Source organism: Delphinapterus leucas, chromosome 15, assembly GCF_059928025.1.
Source record: "Delphinapterus leucas isolate spDelLeu-1000000601 "Yukka" chromosome 15, BTC_Dleu_Yukka2, whole genome shotgun sequence".
Lineage (NCBI taxonomy): Eukaryota > Metazoa > Chordata > Mammalia > Artiodactyla > Monodontidae > Delphinapterus > Delphinapterus leucas.
In genome coordinates, this window is record NC_143143.1 from 6,476,757 (window position 1) to 6,499,024 (window position 22,268).

A 22,268-nucleotide genomic window follows, 5' to 3' on the forward strand; every position below is an offset into this window, starting at 1 on the left:
TTGTCTAACTTGCTGTCTAATGCAGGACTATCTGAGGGCAGGACAGGAATCAGCCTGAATCAGTACTCCTTAGTGCGCCATCACCATCCCCTCCATATCCTGTCTCTCCCTCAGGAGCCCTCTTGTCAATAGAATCCTGATGGATCATCCTGAATGTGCAGGGATGGTGGCCGAGGTGCAGCCAGGCTCTCTTGTTGTATTAATAATCCAGGAAGATGGTGTGGTCACCAAAGAGCCACTTGAAAAGGACATAGAGTGGCCCAGTGATCGTACCTCCACCTGCTCAAGTCCACCAAACTTTCTCATTCCCACTTGGCAGAAAGCACTGTCTTGGTTCCAGGGACATGATGGTGACGAACACCCAGACTGTGCACAAGCTCTCAATCTGGTGGGGGAACTAGGTAAGGAATCCAACAATGGTGATGGACATATTAGAATTGTGTGCAGAGGACAGAAGTTCGCCAGATGAAGAAGAGGTTATATCTGTTCAAGGAAGTTGGTTAGGAAAGTCTCTAAAACAGCGGGTTCTGTCTGAGCTGGGATTTGAAGGATAAACAGGAGACTTATAGAGGAAACAAGGACATTTCTAGGCAGAGGAAACTGCATGGGTAAAGATCTGTAGACCTAGCTTGTTGGAAGAATTTCAGGTATTTTAAAGTGTGGGCAGTTATGGAGACAAGGGTAGTTTAGAGGAGATATGGTCAGTGGCTTTATGTGAGTTTCTGTAATAGTTGGGCTTACTGATAACACTGATTGAGTTGATATTGGATTGTCACAGATACCAACTCAAGGGAGGTCAAACTGGTGTGTCCCTGATGCTTTGCCAACCATCAAGGCAGGGAGGGCTCATGCAGGTGGAGCACAGGTGGCCCTTCTACTGGCTGCAGCTCCAGCTCCACCCCCTTCCCAGAACATAAACCTTCCAGCCTCACTGAATCTCCGCTGGCCAGGAAGGGAAACTCCACACTCAAAGGCCTGCAAAGAATAGCACACACAGCTGAAAGGAAATTCAGAGGAGGGAAACTCAGAGGAAAGTGGCCATGGACCTAATCTCAAGCTTTTCCACGGAAACCTGGGTTCTCCTGGCTACCATCCTGGTGCTTCTCTATATGTGAGTAACTGTCCAGGCTTGTCTCCTCTGTGATCTTGGACTTGGGGTGCTAATCAGGTCTCCCTTTCCTTGTCTGTTTTGAAGATCCAAGTTAATGGACCAGAAGTTGCTAAAGCTTTGGGTACTACCAAAAAAAACCTTTTCCCCTTTCTACCTAGAATGAGAATCTCCAAATCATGGAAGAGTCAAGTAACTAATAAACATGATTAATTCCCTGGAAGATTCCTGGCCTCAACTTCTCAGGAACACTCAAATTGGAAACATTTATCAAGTATTCATTCTAGGATTGGGACGGTGAAGACTTCAGCTGCTTTTATCTAATCATCATTACTTTTTATGGGTCTCACAGTGCAGGTGGGAAAGGAGGTGATGAGTGAATGTAATATCACTTTTGGAATCACTGTTATTAGTTATCACCTACATGTTACCTCCCTAGGTTGACTGTCCAGTTCTGAGTCAGTGACTGGCCAGCTCCAGCACTTACTACACAATCCCTGTGACCTGGTTTCCTCTTTCACTTTATAGATATGGAACTTATTCACATGGACTTTTTAAGAAGCTGGGGATTCCTGGGCCAACACCTCTGCCTTATTTTGGAAATATTCTGTCCTACCAAAAGGTGCGTGATGTTTGAGCTCCAGCTTTGCTTCTTATGGTTGCAAATCTCAGCTGAGTTCCATGATAAAATTTCCCCTTCTCAAGAGAAAGGTCTGAAGTTTCATGCTTTCCAGAAACGACACCATAGGCTCCACTCAGCACATGGCCAAGTTTACCCCATGGCTCCATTTTCAGCTGTTAGGGGCCTCAGGTTTTGCGGCCTCAGACAGCCCAGCTCTCTAGCTGATTCAGCACAGGACTTGATTTTCCACCTGGTGAGTATTGTGAAGAGGATTTTCTTTCTGCCAGGTGCAGATTCCCAGGAAGTCACCATCCCCCTTAGGAGAAAAGCATGAAGGGGGTGCCCAGCCATGACTCATTAAGCTGTGTACACTACAGTCAGACTTTCCTTTTGCTAGCATGTGCTGTGGGTACCCTTTTAAAAGAAATTCCTCCTGGATTGATTGGAAACTTCACTTTCTGAGGCAACCCTAGTACTCACCGTTGAGTAATTTGCACATACTTGAATTCCCTCAAGAACTGCTAACCCCAGCAGTTATTTCCATGCTCTAATCCACCTCTTGTACCGGTGACTATTTTGGAGATTTGAGAGATGGAACAAGAACTTTCTGCTTTACTTCTGTGTCTTCAAAGGAGGCACCTCATGGATGAGTTTGAGCAGAGAGAGAGTATAACGGAGACTGGATAGTGGTTGTCTTCGACTTCAGATATTTAACTACTAAATGAACTGTGGGTTAAAAAACAAAAAAACAAGGCAGAATTACTTATGGAAAATCACTAGAAAGGACATGATTTGGCAAAATTATTAAAATTTTAATTTAACTGAACAGAATGTACTAGGTGGCATATGGACTATGAATTCTGGCTGAGCCTTGATATTAATCCAGCTCTGATGCCTTGCCCAGGGCCTGGCCCCTGAACGGAAGTCATGAGCTACGTCCCTGTGTCCAGGGGGCAGAGCCTTGTGTGCAGGCTGCTTTCTGGCTCAGATTTCCTTTCCTGCAGACATAAGGCTTGTTTCTCAGATCCTTATTCTCCCAACTGAGGTCTTCATTGTCTCATTACTGCCTGTGAACTTTATGAACTTTTTTCTCTCTGAAAAAGCAATAATTTATTTTCCACCTTTCCCAGATGAACTCCTTAGTAGATGCACTCTGAGACCCACATTTCTGGCACTTTCTTTTGCATAGTTAAACCATCAAATATCACAGCAGAAAGTTAGCTACAGGAAGGTTTTTGTTGTTTGTTTTTAAGTTACAGAAGTGAAAACTCAGGGCAAGTGTTTTAATTGCACTGTCCTTTGTCCTTTGTGTAGTTGTGGTATCTCCCCATCTTTTCCGTGCTGAGCTGGAAAACTAGAAGGCGATCTACTTTGTCATTCATTCATTCACTCACTCACTTTATCACTCACCACATGCCCTAGATGTTTTGTTTACTGCTAGATCCAAAGAAGTTACTGGCGCCTTAACTCCCTTATTCTGCTAGAATTCTAGAGGGGGCTCATGAGATAAATGAAAAGGCTGCTTAACTAGGAGATGCAAGTGTGTGTAGGAAACTCTTACCCTCAGCTTCAGTTTTCTCACTTGTCCCTGGAGGATTAACTCAGAGGGTTATGAGATTTTAGAGACAACACGGTGCTCAAGCAAAAACCCTCAGAAAGACAAGGAATAATTAGTATTCATTGACAAGGGTAAGTGTTTAGTATCTACAATACTCAAAGAAAATTCGAGTGATTTTAAATTCTCCATTTCAAATATCTCCTCTATTTTGTCTTCTTTCCCCTCAGATGTCTCTGAATAAGTGTTTCCTTGCATTTGCCAGTGGGAAATAGGAAGCCTGATACCATGCGATTCAAGTAATTTTTGTCCTAATTAGAGGTAAAGTTCAATGCATTTAAACTAATAATCCAATTTTTTTTCTTGCAGGGTATTTGGGATTTTGACAATAAATGTTTTAAAAAGTATGGGAAAACGTGGGGGTGAGTATTCTGGAAACTTCCATCGCGTAGACTTGTTATGATGTGGCGGCCCCCCCCGCTGTGGTGTGGAGGACAATCTCAGTCCAGAGCTTCCTAGGATGAAGTCATCTATCGTAAAGCTTTGGAGGCTTGTTCTACCAGGGATCCCAGACGTCACCAGGTGTCCAGGTCCACAGTCTGAGTCAGGCCTGGAGAGTCACAGGTCATCACTTTGCTCCAGACTTTTGAGGCCCAGGGACTCCTAACGTCACTTTATGCCCAGTACCTTGCTCTTCCCCCCTTCGCCATTTTTTCCTTCCTTGGGGCACCTTTAATTGCATAAAATGCATTATTCCAGAACATTCTAACATCTGCTTACAAATGTATGCTTTTATCGTCTCCCACATGATTCACTTTTAATTAAAAACCAAAACTCCTTTACCTAAATTTTGGATTTAATATGTCCTTTTCAAAGAAGGACTCGGGGGTATAGGTAACAAGAAAAGGGAACCATTTCTGCTCAGCTTTTAAAAAATTTCTCTGCACTTATGTAGTTTAGTTTGTTTTTTTTAAGTCAAGACTTTTCAGTAGAAGTGTGTACTAGTATTGCTTTAATACTCTATTCCTCTGACTTTGAAGAGATGTGGGATATTTCTAACCCAGAGTGTTTCCGATGGGCTGAAGGACTTGATGATTTTGTAGAGTGGCCCCAGCTGATTGCAGTGGCTGGTCCCTTTTGCAGCTGCTGGAGGTTTGGTGTGAGCAGCAGGAGAGGTGTAACGTGGTGACTATGTGCCAAAAGCAAGCGGGAGAAAGTTCTTCCTCTCTGTACCTCTTCACCTTCTCTCATCAAGTTCTCAGAAACCATAGGGCTCTGCTGAGTTGCCATGGCCCCAAAAGGCAACGTGATTGCGTGGAAAAACACATAGCACTGGATTGCCACTAGACCAGCTCCAAATGCCCCTCCAACATTTAGTACTTTTGAGCTCTGGATGGAGTCACTCTTTCATAGTAGATCCCAGTTCTCTTTTTAGAAAATGTTTCTCATGTTTAGGTGTAAATAAGAACCACCTGGGAGGGCTTTTTAAAAATTAAGCCTTGGGCCCCACCCGCCAGCAACACTGAACCTGGAGGATCTGGGATGGGGCCCAAGAACCTGAATTTTAACTCAGAGTGTAAGAAATACTAAGGCTGGAGTGACATCATGAGTATAAAGGGTTACCCCAAACCACTATCCCTTCTCCACCCAGGTGTTTTTGAAAAAACATGATGGGAAGAAGGGAAATCATCCAAGAAATATGGTCAGTCAGATGAAAAAGCAGATTAAGTGCCTCCTCAATCCCTTCTGTCACTGCTTCAACACTAAATGCACATGACACTCACTTAAACCCTCTCAGTTTTAGTTCTCATCCATTTTTATATGTGATCACAAAACCATCTGAAATTCCTGTGTGAAGTCAGAGGAATAATAGGTAACATGTAGAAAACCTTCCATTGTGTTCTAGCCATTGCAAACGATTGATAGAGGAAACAAAATGCCGGTAGACAGTGTGATTAACTTAGAGTCAGCCTCATGCCAGTGGCCCATTCCCATGAACGGGCATCCTGACAGTCAGGAGATCAGGCCAAATTGGGATGTGTCACATCTGAGGAGTCAGCTTTGTGTGGTACATGTGTCAAAAGTGGGCCTGCCTAGCTGCTGATGGATGTCACCTACATGGAGCCCTAGGCCCTCTTGGAACCCACGTCGAAGAATAAATATAAATAGTGAAAAGAAAATATTTTAAAAATGAATTTATACATGTTCCTCTGAATTACTTTATTCTCTCAGTCCTTTTGTTTCAAATCCTTGATGCTACCAAGGATATCTCCTTGTTATTTAAAATATGATTTCCTTTAAAAAAGTATAAAGTAAGCGTATTTTTGAAAATAGAGCAAAGAAACCTTTCATAATCCTACTTTCACTTTTGAGCGTTCTTAATCTTCTTCCATTTGCAGACACATTGTACATATTTATGATCAGTGTGTCTACAAGTTTCAGCTATTACATCATTGCATTTTTCATGCTTTTGATATATCTTCAAACATGACAGAATGGGTGGACTCTCCGTAATTAATTATTTTTTTGTTTCAAGTTAATTAACTTGCCTTCAATTATTTACTAAGCTAACTTATGTTTTGATATGAAATATTTTAAAGCCCTAAGAATTATGAAGTTGGTATAGGAAATACCCATACACACACCACCTAGACCTAACCCATGTTTTAATGTTATTTCTAACCATGATCTCTAGGAGTAGGGATTATGTAACATCTAGTTGAAAATCTGGACTTCTGGTTGTGGCTCCAGCTGCAGAAACTGGCTCATTAAGTTTAATCAGCTCTGTTTTCCCTACACAGGTTTTTTGATGGTCGACAGCCTGTGTTGGCTATCACAGATCTAGACATGATCAAAACAGTGCTAGTGAAAGAATGTTATTCTGTCTTCACAAACCGGCGGGTAGGCATGCATTTTAAATTTTTAATTAATTAATTATTAAATTTTCATTTTGAAATAATTATAAATTCACAGCATGTTCTCAAAAGAAAAAAATACATGTTATGTACCCTCGTCATGTTTCTCCCAAAGATAATATCTTGAAAAATTATAGTACAGTATCAAAGCAGGAAATTGACATTGATTCTATCCACAGAGCTTATTCAGTTTTAATCAGTTTTTTGTGCACTCATTTTTGTGTGTGTGTTGCTGTATGAAAATTTATCATGTATTTAGGTTTGTGTAACTACCTCCATCAATATACAGAACTGTTCCATCACCATAACGCTCCCTCCTACTATTCTTTTATAGTCACCGTGAGTACCTTGTCTTTTCCTCTCATCAGGGTCTTTAGCACAGCAAAATTTTTTTTTTTAAAATTTTGATGAGGCCAATTTTGTCAATTTTTTCTTTTATGGGTTGTACCTTTGATGTCAAGTCTGAAACCTCTACCTAGTCCTAGGTTCCAAAGTTTTTCTCCCTTATTCCTCTAAACAGTATGTAGTATTATGTTTTACATTTAAGTCTATGATCTTTTTTTTTTTTTTTTTTTTTTGCGGTACGCGGGCCCCTCACTGTTGTGGCCTCTCCCGTTGCGGAGCACAGGCTCCGGACGCGCGGGCTCAGCGGCCATGGCTCACAGGCCCAGCCACTCCGCAGCATGTGGGATCCTCCCGGACTGGGGCACGAACCCATGTCCCCTGCATCGGCAGGCAGACTCTCAACCACTGCGCCACCAGGGAAGCCCAAGTCTATGATCCATTTTGTGTTGATTTTTGTATAACATGTGACGCTTAGGTCATAGTTCTTTTGTCTTTGGGGTTTTTTTTGGTTTTTTTTGCCTGTAAATGTCTGCGCTGTTCCTCCACCATTTGTGGAAAGACTCCTTCCTTCATTAAATAGCTTTTGCACCATTGTCAAAAATCATTAGGGCCTATTTCTGTGGGTCTATTTCTTACTCTCTGTTCAGTTCATTGATCTATGTATCTATCCCTCCCCCAGTACCACACAATCTTGATGACTGTAGTTGCACAGTAAGTCTTAGCGAGTAGAATATCCCTCCCACTTAATTTTTTTCAGAATTGTTTTAACTATTTTAGGTCCTTTGCCTTTCCCTACAAATTTGGGATAAGCTAATCTATGTTTGCAAAATACTTGCTGAGGTTTTGATAAGAATTGAATTAACCCTTACATCAACTTGAGGAAAATCTATATTTTTACTAGGTCACATCTTTGAATCTATGAACATAGTATTGTTTCTCAATTTATTTAGGCTTTCTTTGATCATTTCACAGCAGTTTGTAGTATTCAGCATAGAGATTTCATACATGTTTTGTTTTATTTACACCTAAATTATTTCATTTTCTTTAGAGTGATTGTAAATGGTACTGTGTTTTTAATGTGTTGTCACATATTCATTTTTATCATATAGAAACGGGGTTGAGTTTTGTGTGTTGATCTTATATGCTACTAACTCGCTCAGGTCATTTATTAGTTCTAGAGGTTTCCCTATTATTTCCTTGAGAATTTCTATACTGACAATTATGTCAACTGAAAATAGGAACACTTTTTTCTTTTCCAATCGGTATGCCTTTCATTTATTTTTCTTGTCTTGCTGCACTAGCTAGAACTTACTGCACTAGTTCAAACTTTTTATAATGTAGGAAAAGAATGGTGCATTTTTCCTGAGCTTTCACCACCTAAAATTTTTTATTTGTTTATTTTGGACAAAAGAATTGTATATACTCAAGGTGTACTCAACATGATGCTTTGATATATGTATATGTTGTGAAATGATTACCACAGACTAATTAACACATACATCCCCCCTCATGATTACCTTTTGTGTGTGAGTGGTATGAACGTTTGAGATCTACTCTTTCAGTAAATTTCAAGTGTGCATTACAGTATTATTAACTAGAGTCACCATACTGTAAATTAGGTCTCCATTTATTCACCTGATAACTGAAAATTTGTACCCTTTGATCAATATCTTCTCCCCCTCCCCCTGCCCCATCTCCCACTAGCCTCTGATAAGCACCATTCTTCTCTATGTTACTATCAGCTTGAATGTTTTTGTTTTTTTTAGATTCCATATATAAGTGAGATCATGTGATATTTATCCTTCTGTGTCTGGTTTAATTCACTTAGTGTGTTGTCCTCAAGGTTCATCCATGTTGTAGCAAATGGCAGGATTTTCTTTTTTAAAGCTGAATAACATTCCATTATATATATAATTATTCACACACACACAAACACGGACACGTTTCTTTATCCATTCACCTGTTCATCTACATTTAAAGGGATTGTAGGTCAGACTTACTGTTGCCATTTTCTTAATCCAGGTGTTTCATAGATTCTTTGTTTCTTCTTTTTCTCTTCTTCTTGTCTCCTTCGTTATTTCATGATTTTTTTATAGTGGTATCTTTGATTCCTTCCTCTTTATCTCTTTATCAACTATAGGTTTTACTTACTGGTTAGTGAAGCTTACAGAAAACATCTTATACATACATATAACAGCCTATTTATTCTCATTCAAAAGCTGAATGTTTTTACTCTCCCTCCCCTACTTATTTTATGTTTTTGATGTCATAGTTTATAGTTGATCCTTGAACAGTGTTGGGGTTAGGGGTGCTAACCTTCCCTGTAGTCAATTTGCATATAACTTATAGTCCGTCCTCTGTTATGTGGTTCCTTTGTATTTGAGGTTCCTCCGTCCGTGGTTTCATATCCACAGATTCAACCAATCATGGATCATGTAGTACTGTAGTATTTACTATTGAAAAAAATGCACCTGTAAGTGGACCTGCATAGTTCAAGCCTGAATTGATTAAGGGTGAATTGTACATCTTTTTATATTGTGTATCTATTAACAAATTATTTTAGCTATACTTTTTAAAAACCCTTTTGTCTTTTAACATTTACCCTAGAGTCATAAATGACTTGCACACCACCATTACAATATTATTGTATTCTGAATTTGACTGTATATTTACATTTACTAGTGAGTTTTATTATTTCATATGATTTCATATTACTAGTTAGTGTTCTGTCTTTTCAGCTTGAAGACCTTCCTTGTAAGGCTGTTCTAGTAGCGACAAATTCTTTCTGCTTTTGTTTGTCTAAAAATTTCTTTATTCCTCCTTCATTTCTGAAGGATCCCTTTTTTGGGAAAAGTATTCTTGGTTGGTTATTTTTTCATTAAATGTTTTATATATTTTAACAATGAACTCATTTGGGCCTGGGATATTTTATGGAGAGATTTTAAGTTAGTACTTCAATTTATTTACTTGATCTTTGCAAAGGACTGACTTTTTTTTTTTTTTGCTATAGTTTTTTTGTTTTGTTTTGTTTTGCTTTGTTTTGGGCATATGCCCTTTATCAAGTAGAGGGAGTTTCCCTCTCCTCCTAAGTTTATGAGTTTTCATCATGAATGGGTGTTGGAAATACCCGTTTTAAAACAAAATTTTATTTTGGAAGAATGTGGAAATTTCCAAGCAGCTTGGTTTGATAGGCCAGTCCCAAGTTGAGAAATAGAATTACCTTTTTTCCTTCTTATCCTGGGCAAAAAATATAGGGGAAAATGTTTTTTGTGTAATTGCATTATTTCTTCAGACTAGCAAATAGATTTCTAATCTTTCAAGTGCTAAGCACTGTTTTTAGAAATAATCACCATATCAAGACATCCCTTTTTCCACTTGCTCAGGCTTTAGATATATGTAAAGACAGAACTCGTCTGAGTCAACATACACTTGGCCAAGGCTATCTGGCTATCTGTCACCAATACCCTTGTACTTTGCACAGCCCAGGAGGATGAACTAGGTCTTATGCCTGTCTATTCCTCTGGAAGAACAGTTTTCCTACTATGTGAGTCGTTTCATTTAAGAGGAGATTGGCATATAAAGTCTGGAAATGATGTCTGGTGGCTGGATGTCTCCTTGACCCTCACAGGAAGCTATGCATTTGGGATAAATATTTATTGAGCATCTAGCATAGGGCCTGCTTCCAAGTAGACAGTCACTAAATATTTGTTGAATAATTGGCGCACATTGAACACAATTTCCAAAAATGTCGAGACTTTCAAAACTTATGTAGGGTAAAATGTGTTTTTTTTCAACTCTAGACGTTTGGTCCAGTGGGAGTTATGAAAAATGCCATCTCACTGGCTGAGGATGAACAATGGAAGAAAATACGATCATTGCTGTGTCCAACCTTCACCAGTGGAAAGCTCAAGCAGGTAAGAAAAGAAGAGGACTTTCAATTAGAAACTTAAAGAATAAGGTAGAAAATAAAATCACAGTCCTTTTCCAGGGAGGAGGCTACTAAATTTGAGCTTCCTAAAATAGCCTTTTATCTTCACCTCCTAGAAGAGACATTATGAGATTCCTTATCAAATGTCACTGCTCCATTCATGGGAAAGTCAGGTCCTTCTAGGACTTAAGTCTCCACATTTAACCTCGGGTGGTGTTTATTTTGTGTCTAGATGTTCCCCATCATTAGCACGTATGGAGATGTGTTGGTGAGGAACCTGAGAAAGGAAGCAGAGAAAGGCAAGCCCATCACCGTGAAAGAGTAAGTAGGGGTGAGGCTGCTGGTACCTGAGCTCCACTGAGACCCTCCAGCTGCCTGCCAGGGAGCCAGATTCCCACTGCTGAGTTACGATAGTGACCAGACAGAAGTAGGTATGTGGTGGTACAACTCCCAAAGGCCCATCCCAGAAAGAGAGGTGGCTCACCAAAAAAAAAGCAGGACAGCCAGGAGAGAAGGAAGAAACGTGACTGCACCAATCTTGAGTGTGGATGGCATGGAATGGTGGCAGGGAAGAGACTTGGTACATACTGGTAGGCAGTGGGTGACAGACAATCATCACAATATGGGACTCGGAACAACTTAGATCTCTTCACAGTCTGGCTGAGGACACCTGCAAATACTGAATGTTAAATCTTGCCACCACTCCCCTTTCTGTCAGTCCAAAAAGATAGAAGGCCTCATACAGGCTATGGGTAGGATGACCATAGAATTGATCATTTTTACTCTTTACCTTTTACAGAAATGAGTCTGCCCTCTGGGCAACCACAGACCACTGGAGTTGAGGAAGTGTGGGTCTTTCAGGATCCTTAGCAGGGGTGTAAGGCAGTGAGGGATGATGTTCCTGGCAACTCAGAACAGGGTGCTGCTGTTCTGTAATTCACTGAAGAGGAATCAGCTCTGAGCACAGGTTCTGTGGTGAGGCAAGATCCAGATCAATGATCAACGTCCCCTTTCTTGACTCCCCCAGGATGAGTTAATTTTACACCCTTGGCTCTGCTCAGACACAGTCCTTATACACCTATTATTGCCTGTAGTCAAAACACACTACTATACTTTGTGTGATTACGGGTGTCTGTCCCTCTATGACTGAGCTCCTCGAGCTTGTGGGGGGACGTCTAACTTGCCTCAGTGTCCCCAGCCCTCCTGGCACAGGGCCAGCTGCATCACTGGCACCTCAGACACACCTCATGTGTGAGTGATAGTAGCATAGACTCTTCCATGGACCAACAGGTGGTTCTGAAAGAGTGTGGCTCTCTACCTGCCTTGTCTGGGCATCTGATTTTACATGCACTTCTTGTTATATGTGTTGGGTAAGGAGAGTAAAGAGGTGTTGATTTTAGTTGTTCATATCTTTCTCTACTCAGCTTCTTTGGGGCCTACAGCATGGATGTGATTACTGGCACAGCATTTGGAGTGAACATTGATTCCCTCAGCAACCCACACGATCCCTTTGTGGAATATACTAAGAAGCTCTTGAGATTTGATTTCCTTGATCCACTCCTTATCTTTTCAGGTATGTGGACCACTATATTTCTTTTTCTTTCCTTCGTTCGTTCGTTCGTTCCTTCCTCCCTTCCATCTCTTTCTTCCTTTTACAGACATCTATATTGAGATATAATTTATATACCATGTAATTCACCCATTTAAAATGTACAATTTAATAATATTTAGAACCTAAGTGTCTGTTGACATATGGATGAAGAAAGCGTGGTAGGTATATGTACGTGAGTGTGGGTGTGTGTGCGCACGCGCAGTGGAGTTCTAGTAAGCCGTCAAAAGGAAGGAAATCCTGCCATTTGCATAATGTGGATATACCTTGAAGGTATTATGATAAGTGAAATAAGTCAGACAGAGAAAGACAAATACTTAAATGCTAAATCAAAAAGAAGAAAATCAAACTCATACAAGAACTATTTCATAGTTTTGATTTACCAGAAGTGGGGTTGGGTGGTGGGGGAAGTGAATGAAGGTGGTCAAAAGGTACAAACTTTGAGTTATAACATAAATAAATACTGGTGGTATGATGTGCAATGTGACTACAGTTAAAACCGCTATATGATATATTTGGATGCTGCTAGGGCATAGAGCTTTGCTTATTGCACCTTTGTGGTATAAGTTTTGAAATCAGGAAGTATGAGTCCTGCAACTTATTTCCTTTTTTTTTTTTCCCCAATATTGGTTTGGCTCTTCTGGGCCCCTTGAAATTCCGTATGAATTTTAAATTCAGCTTGTAAATTTCTACAAGGAAGCCAGCTAGGATTCTGACAGGGAATGTGTTAAATCTGTAGATTTGCTATCTTGACAATGTTAAGTCAAGATAGCAAATGTTAAATATTAAATCCTGATACATGAACATGGGATGTTTTTCATTTACTTCGATCTTTATTCCAACAATTTTGCGGTTTTCAGAGTAGAAATTTTGCACTTTTTTGTTAACTTATTCCTAAGTATTCTATTTTTTACTTTATTATAAATGGAGTTATTTTCTTAATTTCACTTTTGGATTACTTATTGCAAGGTATAGAAATACAATTGATTTTTGTGTATTGGTTTTGTATCCTGAAACCCTGCTGAACTTGTTAATTAGTTCTAATAAGTTTTTAGTGGAGTCTTTATAATTTTCTATATACAAGATTATGTTATCTTATGATAGAGATCGTTTACATCTTCATTTCCTATATGGATACGTTTTATTTCTTTTCCTTCCCTAATTCTCCTGGCTAGGACCTCTAGTACAATGTCGAGAAGAAGTGGTGAGAGAAGCTTCCTTGTCTTGCTCTTAAACTTAGAGGAAATCATCCAGTCTTTGACGATTAAGGATTGCGTTATATGTGGGTTTTTAGTAGATGGCCTTCATCAGGTTGAGGAAATTCCCTTCTGTTCCTTTTTGCTGAGTGTTATTATCACAGGAGGGTGTTGGATTTTGTCAGTTGCTTTTACTGTATATTTAGATGGTCATATGGTTTTGTTCTTTATGCTATTGAAACTGTGTATTACACAACCTTGCATTCCTTGAATGAAACCCCCCTTTGTTGTGGTGTATACCTCTTTTTATACTTTGCTGGATTCATTTGTTGAGAATTTGTGCATCCATGTTTCTCTCCGAGCACTCCCTTTGCAACATTCCATCAGTTTTGGTATGTCTTGACTTCATTTTTATTCACTTCAAAGTAATTCCTGATTGCCCTTTTGATTTCTTCTACAACCCATTGGTTATTTAGGAGTGCATTGTTTAATTTCCACACATTTGTGAGTTTCCCAATTTTCTTTCTATTATTGATTTCAAATTACATTCCGTTATGGTTGAAAGACATACACTGTATTAAATCTATCCCATTATTTTTTTGAACACCATGATTAATTGAAGTAGCAGACTATGGTCTGTTTTATCCAAAGAAACTGTAGTTCAGTAGATAAAAGTCAATGAAGTCCAAAATGTAACCCTGTTCCTCTGGTCACGTGAAAGATAGAGGGAGGACCACTGATCTCACTACTATAGTGATGGCCCCTATATGTGGACTTGCCCTTGCTCAGGCCTTGGCTTGGAAGTCTGAGCAAAGGTCATAGAGGGACTGATCCCGGTTGGGATCCCTGGTGTCTCTTACTCTCTGATTGGTAGTGCAAATTATAATTGCTCCAGGTAAATTTTGCATTTTTACTCTGCTTTCCTTTTATCTTTTCCCTTACAGCACTTTTTCCGTTCCTTCGTCCAGTCTTTGAAATATTAAATCTCTCTGTGTTTCCAAAAAATGCTGTGAATTTTATCACAAAATCTATAAAAAGGATGAAAGAAAGTCGCCTCAAAGATAAAGAAACGGTAAAATCTGGTGGTGGTGACATGAGGGTGTTCACCTTTTGGTAATTTATTGAGCTGTATACACATGACTTATGCACATCTCAGCATTTTTAAAGGTAGGTAGAGAACTACAGATTTTAGAGTAGAAGAGTTCTAAACTTTGGGGGTAAATAAATATATAATTTACCTTTGGGGGTAAGTTCTTTGGGGAAGAAGATAAGAAAATGAGTCAGAGAGAAATGTTTAAGTTTAAAATAGGTGTGCCAATTAGTATATCACTGCATAAATATGGTTAAGACTTTACCATTTCCCTTCAATAAATTGTCAAAGGATAAAAGTTACTGTTTATAAATGATTTTACTCATATTTCACCAAATATTAGATTGGCAAAGAATCACTTCAAATCCGATTCTCCTATTTTATAGATTTTCCGATGGAATGCCCCATCAGGCACCTGGCGGAGGGTAGTCTGTGTTAAATTTGAGCCCTCTCATAGGCTGGAGTGGGCAGGGGTCTTCTGCTGGCAATGAGGCTGCAAGCTGGTTAAGCCAGCTTTGCCTCATGAGGCCTGGAGGCCAGCACAAGGATGTCTGCAGGTCAGGGGGACAGGGCTGGGTATCCCAGGAAAGCACTGAAAGCTGTGTAGCAATCTGGAAGGATGGGGCTCTTGAAGGTGCTTCTACAAAAGCTGCCAGCGAACTCTGCAAATGTCTGGGTATTAATTGATGTGGCCATTCCTTAAGAATTAAAGCTGGAGGGAAAAAAAAGATTGAGGTTTTTTCTTCTTGCTCTCCTGAGCAAACAGGTATGACAGGAGAGAGAGCAGGTAACTCTTTGGTTAAGAAGCTGTTTCAAAAACCAGAGAAACCAAAGATCAGAGAGAGTGAGGACCAAAAAGCAGATGGGCGTGATGGCTGGGTTTCTCTCAGGGAAACATCATGCTCTCTAAGATTTGTAGGTGGATGTTTTGGTCACTGAGGACTCAGTCAGTACTCGTCAGCCTTCTGCTCTTTAAGGGGCCGTATTCTCAGGAAAGAGGTGTGAAATGTGCACTCCTGATTTATTTCTGGCTTCACAGGTGACTTTCCGCCATTGACATTTCTCTTTCTGTTTCCAGCACCGAGTGGATCTTCTTCAGCTGATGATTAACTCTCAGAATTCCAAAGATGTGGACACCCGTAAAGGTAACCAGGGAGAGCTTCCGAGGGGCTGCTGTCGGTGGGGCGCAGAGCTAGGGGGTGGTTCTGAAAATGTGCAGGAAGTTTTCCAGGCAGCTGGGGATTTCTGCCAAGTTGAAGGAAGACACGTGGTCAGACAGAAATGGTAGCCAGAGGTACTTTCTAGAAGTACGCAGGCACAACCTTGTTCAGAGCTCGAAGGGCAAGTATAACAAGGATGTCATGCCCATCAGTCAGTCATGCTCTGTGGATCACCTACAGCCGAACCTCTGGGGAACTTGTTTCCAATGTCAATTCTCAGGCTCCTCTGGACCCAGTGAGTCAGAACCTCTGCCTGGAAATTTGCATCAAGGCTTCATCCCATCAGGAGGAACATTGCCCCAGTGTTGATGACCTTAACTTGGAACACTTGGTTAAAGTTGTGTTCACTAGCTTAGTCTACTGTAAAGTTCAATTTTTTCCTTTGTCATTAACAAGCAGCTGGTGGGAGAAACCTTTGAGACTGGAAATATAGTGTTCCTCTTCAAACTGTCACCCACTAGTTTTACCATCCACGGATGGTTTTTGACCGAAAACTTCATTACTGTGATGTTTGCAAAGCGAATTTGTAATTTCATCATTCTTCTGTATTTATCAGTTGATGTTCTATTTTAAGGGAGAGCTTTCCATTCTCCCCCATCATTTATTTATTTATCTATATCAGTACATTCTCATGTGTAATTTACTCTCATATCATTTTTTTAACATCTTTATTGGAGTATAATTGCTTTACAATGGTGTGTTAGTTTCTGCTTTATAACAAAGTGAATCAGTTATACATATACATATGTTCCCATATCTCTTCCCTCTTGCATCTCCCTCCCTCCCACCCTCCCTATCCCACCCCTCTAGGTAGACACAAAGCACCGAGCTGATCTCCCTGTGCTATGCAGCTGCTTCCCACTAGCTATCTATTTTACGTTTGGTAGTGTATATATGTCCGTGCCACTTTCTTACTTCGTCCCAGCTTACCCTTCCCCCTCCCCGTATCCTCAAGTCCATTCTCTAGTAGGTCTGTGTCTTTATTCCCGTCTTGCCCCTAGGCTCTTCATGAGGTTTTTTTTTCTTTCTTTAGATTCCATATATATGTGTTAGCATACAGTATTTGTTTTTCTCTTTCTGACTTACTTCACTCTGTATGACAGACTCTAGTTCTATCCACCTCACTACAAATAACTCAATTTCATTTCTTTTTATGGCTGAGTAATACTCCATTGTATATATGTGCCACATCTTCTTTACCCATTCATCTGTTGATGGACATTTAGGTTGATTCCATGTCCTGGCTATTGTAAATAGTGCTACAATGAATATTGTGGTACATGACACTTTTTGAATTATGGTTTTCTCAAGGTATATGCCCAGTAGTGGGATTGCTGGGTCATATGGTAGTTCTATTTTTAATTTTTTAAGGAACCTCCATACTGTTCTCCATAGTGGCTGTATCAGTTTACATTGCCACCAACAGTGCAAGAGTGTTCCCTTTTCCCCACACCCTCTCCAGCATTTATTGTTTCTAGATTTTTTGATGATGGCCATTCTGACCGGTGTGAGATGATATCTCATTGTAGTTTTGATTTGCATTTCTCTAATGATTAATGATGTTGAGGATTCTTTCATGTGTTTGCTGGCAATCTGTATATCTTCTTTGGAGAAATGTCTATGTAGGTCTTCTGCCCATTTTTGGATTGGGTTGTTTGTTTTTTTGACATTGAGCTGCATGAGCTGCTTGTAAATTTTGGAGATTAATCCTTTGTCAGTTGCTTCATTTGCAAATATTTTCTCCCATTCTGAGGGTTGTCTTTTTGTCTTGTTTATGGTTTCCTTTGCTGTGCAAAAGCTTTTAAGTTTCATTAGGTCCCATTTGTTTATTTTTGTTTTTATTTCCATTTCTCTAGGAAGTGGGTCAAAAAGGATCTTGCTGTGATTGATGTCATAGAGTGTTCTGCCCATGTTTTCCTCTAAGAGTTTGATCGTGTCTGGCCTTACATTTAGGCCTTTAATCCATTTTGAGTTTATTTTTGTGTATGGTGTTAGGGAGTGTTCTAATGTCATACTTTTACATGTACCTGTCCAGTTTTCCCAGCACCACTTATTGAAGAGGCTGTCTTTTCTCCACTGTATATTCTTGCCTCCTTTACCAAAGATAAGGTGACCATATGTGCATGGGTTTATCTCTGGGCTTTCTATCCTGTTCCATTGATCTATATTCCTGTTTTTGTGCCAGTACCATACTGTCTTGATTACTGTAGCTTTGTAGTATAGTCTGAAGTCAGGGAGCCTGATTCTTCCAGCTCCGTTTTTCTTTCTCAAGATTGCTTTGGCTATTCGGGGTCTTCTGAGTTTCCATACAAATTGTGAAATTTTTTGTTCTAGTTCTGTGAAAAATGCCATTGGTAGTTTGATAGGGATTGCATTAAATCTGTAGATTGCTTTGGGTAGTAGAGTCATTTTCACAACGTTGATTCTTCCAATCCAAGAACATGGTATATCTCTCCATCTATTTGTATCACCTTTAATTTCTTTCATCAGTGTCTTATAGTTTTCTGCATACAGGTTTTTTGTCTCCTTAGGTAGGTTTATTCCTAGATATTTTATTCTTTTTGTTGCAATGGTAAATGGGAGTGTTTTCTTAATTTCACTTTCAGATTTTTCATCATTAGTTTATTCTCATATCATTTTTAACTTTGATTCTAAAATTCTCTCAGGTTTGTCCACTGGATCCCTTTTAAGTAGGCTCCTGTATCCTTTTTTATTTCTTTTTTTATTCTTAAATAGTTTTTTTTCCAATAGACTATTCTTAGAGCAGTTTGGTTCACAGCAAAATTGAGGGGAAAGTACAGAGATTTCAAACATACATCCTCCCCCCACCTACACACAGCGTCTTCCACTATCAAAAGATCACATCAAAGTACAATTGTTACAGTCAATGAACCTACACTGACATATTATTATCACCAAAAGTCCATAGTTTACATTAGTGTTCATTCTTGGTGTTGTCCTTTTTATGGGTTTTGACAAATGTACAATGACATGTATCCACCATTATAGTATATAGAGTATCATTTTCTGAGAACTTCCTCGCTTTCTTTTTTTTTTATTGGAGTATAGTTGCTTTACAATATTGTGTTAGTTTCTGCTGTACAATGAAGTGAATCAGCTATATGTATACATATATCCCCTCCCTCTTGGACGTCCTTCCCATCCCCCACCATCCCGCCCAACTAGGTCATCACAGAGCACCGAGCTGAGCTCCCTGTGCTATACTGCAGGGTCCCGCTAGCTATCTATTTTACATATGGTAGTGTATTTATGTCAAACCTAATCTCCCAATTTGTCCCACCCTCCCCTTTCCCCCTGTGTCCACATGTCCATTCTCTACATCTGTGTCTCTATTCTGATGCAAGACGTTCCAGGTATCTATTCTGTTTCCCTTAACTAGTCCTGAAAGGAGCTCTGGTTTCCTTTAGTGAGAAATGGTATTTAGAAATCAAAACCTGGGATCTAGGAATGTTCATTTCTACTATGGTTTCTTTGCTACTACATCCTTTCGGTGGACAAAGATAAGACCATCAAACATATCATCAAAATATATTTACACAAGACTGATGAACATAAGTATTTCTTTTTTTTGTTTGCTTGGTTTTTAAAATTAATTTTATTTATTTATTTTTGGCTGCATTGGGTCTTTGTTGTTGCGCCTGGGCTTTCTCTAGTTGTAGCGAACGGGGCCTACTCTTCATTGCGGTGCACGGGCTTCTCACTGTGGTGGCTTCTCTTGTTGTGGAGCACGGGGTCTAGGTGCACAGGCTTCAGTAGTTGTGGCATGGGCTCAGTAGTTGTGGCGCATGGACTTAGTTGCTCTGCGGCATGTGGGATCTTCCTGGACCAGGGCTCGAACCCATGTCCCCTGCATTGGCAGGTGGACTATTAACCACTGTGCCACCAGGGAAGCCCCAAGTATTTCTATATCTACTCATAACCAGTGATGTAAACAGAACGTCTCTTTGAAACAAGAATGCCCTCGTTTTTAGTTTATTTCCATGATATGAATACTCACACTTGGTTAACTTCAAGATACCAATGGTTTGACAACCATCTCACAATATTCTTAGATTTTTACAGATTGATTCTTGAGAGAGGGATGAGATGACTCTAGCACACCACTATAAATATATCCACAGCTATGTCCCTGTCTATCTATCTGTCTATCTATCTAACTACTTACCTATCTATCTGACATCTATCTAACTACGTGGTCCAATACAAATTTCCGTAGGAAGTATTCTGTATCTGCACTGTTCAATATAGTAATCACTAGACATGTGGCTATTGAACATATGGGTAATGCCACAGAAGAACTAAATGTTAAATTGTACTTAATTTTAATCAATTAAAATTTAAATTAAATAGCCACATATTAGACAGTACAGCTCTAAACTTTTAGTATCCTAGGGTTTATGCTAACTGGGGGAAAGAATTTGATAGCTGAATTTACCCACAACTGCTTCACAGAAATCATCGTGGGGAAATCAGAACTCTGTAGATCTTTCTTCCACTCATTTTGTATTGTTTTAGTTGTGAATTACATGATTGGGCAGGTACCATGTTGATCTGAGTGTTCTAAGTATCCCATCAAATAGATTGGAGCCTGACCATGCTTGGATTTTCTCAGGAGAAAATAAAAATGGAGACCAATTTATAATCACAAGGGCTGTTTGCTGAGCACAAGGGAGAGCAAAGAGAGGGGGCTTGTACTGAGGAAGATGACATTCAGGTCATGACTGAATAAGCATTGCTAATTCCACTCCCTGGACCCTATTTTTCTATATTGTATGCTGGCCAATGCCCTTCTAAGGACACATTCTTTCTTCCGCTATTTTAATGCCATTGATTAGACTAGGATCAATCAGCACTCTTCTAGCTTTTTTTTTTTTTTCTGTAGTTTCTGTATATCTGTGATCATCCATTTGAAGACTTGTGCCCCAAGTCTTCTATTAATTTTCCCTACAGTACAGCCTTAGTATTGCAAACTTTCTCAAAAAAATTCATGTTATACTTTAGCTAGAATAATATAATTTTTTAAAGGAAAAACATGGCTACCCCATACTGTTTGTAGCTAAAGTGCATTTAGGATTCTCCAAGGGGCATACTGATAATGCTGTGTGTGTTAGACAGAAATGCTATCTCTTGAAATTACTCAGCTGTGTTGGTGGAAACTGTGGCATAACCAGGAGCAGAGGGCCAAGTATAGTACAGACCTTGAGGAAAAAGTGGATTAAGAAAAGTTTTGCCTGTTTCTGGCTCTGTAAAACAGACACGAGAGAGCAAACCACTCCCAGTTTTGCTCTGAATTGCTTTTCCATTTTTTTCCCTAGGGATTTGGGAGTCTCATTTGGATTTCTCATCCTCTAACCTGTGATGTTTTATATTGACATGCTTTCCCTACAATGTCTCTCCTCCCCTTTTAGCTCTGTCTGACCCAGAAATGGTGGCCCAAGGTATTATCTTTATTTTTGGTGGCTATGAGCCCACTGCTGAGGCTCTTTCCTTCCTTTTCTATGAATTGGCCACTCACCCTGACATCCAGCAGAAGCTGCGGGAAGAGATTGATGCAGCTCTCCCCAGTAAGGTGAGTGATGCTACCTGGAGAGGGAGGGGGGAAGTGAAGCCTTAGCACGAATGTCTCCTTGCCACTTCTCAGGAGATTTTTGCAAAAAGCATAAGTATCAAAGTTTTCACTTGTGCTACTGAGGAAGGATCTCAAGAGTCAAACACAAAGGGGGAAAACGTAGGTAATGCGTACTACTCACAGAAATATAAGTGGTTTGAAACAAGTGCTGGTCCTGGCATATCAGTTATCACAATAATGCCACATAAAAATCACAAAACCTCGGGGCTTCCCTGGCGGCGCAGTGGTTGAGAGTCTGCCTCCCGATGCAGGGGACACGGGTTCATGCCCCGGTCCGGGAAGATCCCACATACTGCGGAGCGGCTGGGCCCGTGAGCCATGGCCGCTGAGCCTGCGTGTCCAGAGCCTGTGCTCCGCAATGGGAGAGGCCCGCGTACCGCAAAAAAAAAAAAAAAAAAATCACAAAACCTCAGTGGCATCTAACAGTAAGCATCTATTGCTCTAGTGCCCACATAGTTATCTGCTGACGTTGCCTGGACTTGCTTGGTTCTGGCTCTTGGCTGATCTAGGCTGGCCTTGGCTAAGCTGGCTAGGCTGACTCAACTCCACACTTGCTTCTCCTGCCTCTCAATCTCCACGTGTCTACTTCTCAAGGCAATGGTAGATGGCAAGAACCAAAAGTCCAATCATATGGGTGATTTTCAAAACTCTCCTAGCATCACACTTAGCCAGATTTCCACTGGTGTAAAGCAAACCACCTGGCCAACCCCAGAGTCAGAATGGGAGGGAACCACAAAGGTAGGTGGCAAAGGGCATGGACCCAGGAAGGGCTGGAGAACTGGGATCATTAATTCAGTCTACCACCCTGGGTACACTGCAGACTAGGAGGAGCCTTGTAACAACAAAGGGCTTAAAGTAGGAAACAGAGGACGTGAGTTTGAGTCCTGGCTGTGGTTTTGGACAAATTTTATCACCTTTCAGGGTCCTGGGTCCTTCAAATATAAGGTAAGGATAGATTGTAGTGCCTAACTAAATTAGAGATGATCTGTCTTCTCTGGTAAACCACATATTGCAATTCTTTTCATTGTAA

At 40.1% G+C, this 22,268-nt stretch overlaps 1 protein-coding gene across 1 annotated transcript in view; it reads left to right on the plus strand.

Annotated features, from left to right (window-relative positions):
- Positions 1 to 360: 360 nt before the first annotated feature.
- LOC111181936 (cytochrome P450 3A29-like) overlaps positions 361 to 22,268 on the plus strand; it is a 29,898-nt gene continuing 7,990 nt past the window's right edge. The window contains exons 1-10 of the mRNA XM_022587856.2: positions 361 to 1,111; positions 1,637 to 1,730; positions 3,655 to 3,707; positions 6,087 to 6,186; positions 10,346 to 10,459; positions 10,706 to 10,794; positions 11,898 to 12,046; positions 14,223 to 14,350; positions 15,447 to 15,513; positions 21,018 to 21,178. Coding sequence (XP_022443564.2) covers positions 1,041 to 1,111; positions 1,637 to 1,730; positions 3,655 to 3,707; positions 6,087 to 6,186; positions 10,346 to 10,459; positions 10,706 to 10,794; positions 11,898 to 12,046; positions 14,223 to 14,350; positions 15,447 to 15,513; positions 21,018 to 21,178 — 1,026 coding nt within the window. The 5' untranslated portion in view covers positions 361 to 1,040. The remainder of the gene's footprint in view (positions 1,112 to 1,636; positions 1,731 to 3,654; positions 3,708 to 6,086; positions 6,187 to 10,345; positions 10,460 to 10,705; positions 10,795 to 11,897; positions 12,047 to 14,222; positions 14,351 to 15,446; positions 15,514 to 21,017; positions 21,179 to 22,268) is intronic.